Source organism: Rhagoletis zephyria, unplaced genomic scaffold (assembly GCF_001687245.7).
Source record: "Rhagoletis zephyria isolate East Lansing unplaced genomic scaffold, Rhagoletis_zephyria_1.1 Rzeph_scaffold_01143, whole genome shotgun sequence".
Classification (NCBI taxonomy): domain Eukaryota; kingdom Metazoa; phylum Arthropoda; class Insecta; order Diptera; family Tephritidae; genus Rhagoletis; species Rhagoletis zephyria.
Window position 1 is genome coordinate 3,216 of NW_016158227.1, and position 2,897 is coordinate 6,112.

At 34.9% G+C, this 2,897-nt stretch overlaps 1 protein-coding gene across 1 annotated transcript in view; it reads left to right on the top strand.

Annotated features, from left to right (window-relative positions):
- The window catches only part of LOC108362926 (uncharacterized), a 4,745-nt gene extending 2,362 nt beyond the window's left edge, over positions 1-2,383 (top strand). The window contains exon 3 of the mRNA XM_017616081.1: positions 2,369-2,383. Within this exon, the coding sequence (XP_017471570.1) occupies positions 2,369-2,383 (15 nt within the window). The remainder of the gene's footprint in view (positions 1-2,368) is intronic.
- The last annotated feature ends 514 nt before the right edge of the window (positions 2,384-2,897 follow it).

Genomic DNA, 2,897 nt, shown 5'->3' on the forward strand with positions numbered 1-2,897 from the left:
AGGTTCTTTCCCTAACAATCCGGACCGGATCCGGTAATTAGAGAATAAGCGAAAAGTTTGCTCAAAAATGGAACATAATCCAGAAGTACGGGAGCGCAAAAACCCACATTTCGTGCCCAGAATTTATGAGACAGCTAGTGATGTGCTGAATTTTCGGTACCCAGACCTTAAAAAAGTTTTCGGTACCCAATACTTCTTTTTCCGTACCCGATACCGATTCTTTACATTAAACCTTTACCATTATATGCATTTCAAGTTTAGAAAAACTTGAATTACTAATTTATATGATATCGGCTAAAACACTTGAACTTATCGCAACAGAGAAATATTATTTTAACAGCTTTAATCTTAGTTGAGCCAAGGTTCAAGAAAAATGCTTTTACGGATGAAGAAGCCTTGCAGGGGGGAGACTCTGTAACCAGTTAGCGACAAGTTTCGGATCGATATCGCACTTGTTGACGTAAAAATATTTCATATCATACGTCAACAAAACCGATGCCGAATCGAAAATTGTTGCTAACTGATTACAGAATCTGCCCCCAGGCCTCCAAAGTGATATCGTCCGATTCAGCTGGAACAAAAATGCTTCAAACAAGTAAGAGTGTCACTGCCTTATGGCCTCGAACCGACATATATACAACTTTTATTTAGATCCGTATTAAAAGCTCTATTGGCTCCTACATTCGGGTTTTTATAGGCGAGTCTCCCCTGAACCGTTTTTTTCCTTATTTTTGGCCTATTTGCGCTTTTATTCGATACCTAAATGTTTCGGTACCGAGTATCGAGAGTATTGGATAGTTTTTAAATCGGTACCGAATATCGGTCAATACTTAAAAGTATTGACTCAGCACATCACTAGAAACAAGAAACATGCAAACACAAAACAGCTGATATGCACTTTGACACTTTATCCATTTTTACCCGGAGAAAAACTCCGGGCTGTTTTGGGCAGGAAGAAGAAGACACTTACGATCCAATACGTTCCAATTTTCGTTCCCTATTACCCATTTTGTTGAGTACGGGAATGATTTCTGGGCTATTTTGGGCACCCGCGAGTTCCCGCGTTTCGTACGGGAAAGAACCTATAGTTACGATACAGTGGTACGAAAGCAAGTAGAAAGCAAAACAAATGTCAAAAGACAATCGCTGTTAACTCTTGTGTTGAGTCACAACATTAACCCTTGTGAGGGCGTGTACATTAACACTTGGTTTAAAACTTCAGTATTAGCTTATTGGAACTCAACACACCGTCGCCCTTGAACTATATTGATATGTTCAATAAAAATTACATCGATGGTATGGAAAAATAGATGAAAATATTATATATAAGATTATTCGTCAAACTTATTTTCTACAATTGTGAGGTGTAATCAGCTGGTGGCCCATGAAATGAAGTGTAGACAGCTTTTACGAGTAATCAGCATTGATTTTTTATTTGAAAGTATTCTCTTTTTATACAAAATTTCTTACACTAATTTGCACTAATACTTATAAACTACAAGCATTTACATAGTATGCAAAGTCAGCATATTTCTTCATAGTTATTTCGACTGTTGACAAACCGACACTGTCGATTAGTCAAGTGAGTTGGTCAATGCGACGGCTTGAGTAATAATGATGACAATTGTAAGCAGATATATATATGACGTTGCACTCCCGCTGAGTTCATTAGAATTTGTTTGGGTCATAATGGCTTAGCTGTGTGCGGTCGATATTTAGTGTAATACTACACCTTCCTCCTTAAGAATAGATATACATACATATATGATTGCAGTCAATTGTATATATCTATTAGAAAGACTTAATGACCTACTTAAGGTTTGCTTGAGTTTACAAAATTTTAATTGCTTTTCGGCTCTTATTGCAATTATTGCATAAAGAGTCTGTTGTGTGGGTCTTTATCTGTTTACATTTGTTTCACATGTGTCTTTATTGTGCTGACTTTGCCTTTTTTTTTTTTTAACATGATATGTTGTATTTTGTTTTCTTTGGCTCGTGTGCCTGTTTATTAATATGAGTGCTTATTGTTTGGGTTTTGTTTTTTTTNTTTTTTTTTTGAACATGATATGTTGTATTTTGTTTTCTTTGGCTCGTGTGCCTGTTTATTAATATGAGTGCTTATTGTTTGGGTTTTGTTTTTTTTGTTATTACTAAGGTTTTATACTGTTTAAGTCTATTCTTATGAATTATAGTTTCTTTATTTTTATTGTTTTTATTGGTATTTCCTCTGCTATGTGGTATTAAAGTAAAATTGTTATTCTTATCAATACTTTTAACCTTTTAGTACTCGTTATATTTATTTTCTAGCTTATGGGAGGCCTCTTCTCTAACTAACACTAAATCTCCTATGTTTATTTCCTTACTGTAGCTACTTTTGTCATAATTTGTTTTTTGTTTTTCTTTAGCCTCTTGGACTAATTTCCTAGCTCTTTGCTGTGCTATTTGAAGTCTATATTTTACTTCTTTGTCGTAAGCTTCGTGATTGTACAATGGGCTGATTTTATTTTCTTTTAGAAATTCGTAATTTGGTGGATTTTTTGCGAATATAAGTTCAAAAGGACAATATTTATGTATGGTTGATGGCGTCGTATTGTAACAATGCGCGAAATTNTTTTTGCGAATATAAGTTCAAAAGGACAATATTTATGTGTGGTTGATGGCGTCGTATTGTAACAATACGCGAAATACCTGAGGTATTCGTCCCAATCATCTTTGTCGCTGGATATGTATGAACGTATATATTCATTGAATGTCCTGTGACTGCGTTCTACAGTACCCAAGGTTTGATGATGATACGGTGTTGAAGTTTTATGCTCAATTTTCAACAGTTTACACAGTTCTTTGAATAAGTTATTTTTGTATTCTGTACCCATGTTCGTCATGATTGTTTTCATGTG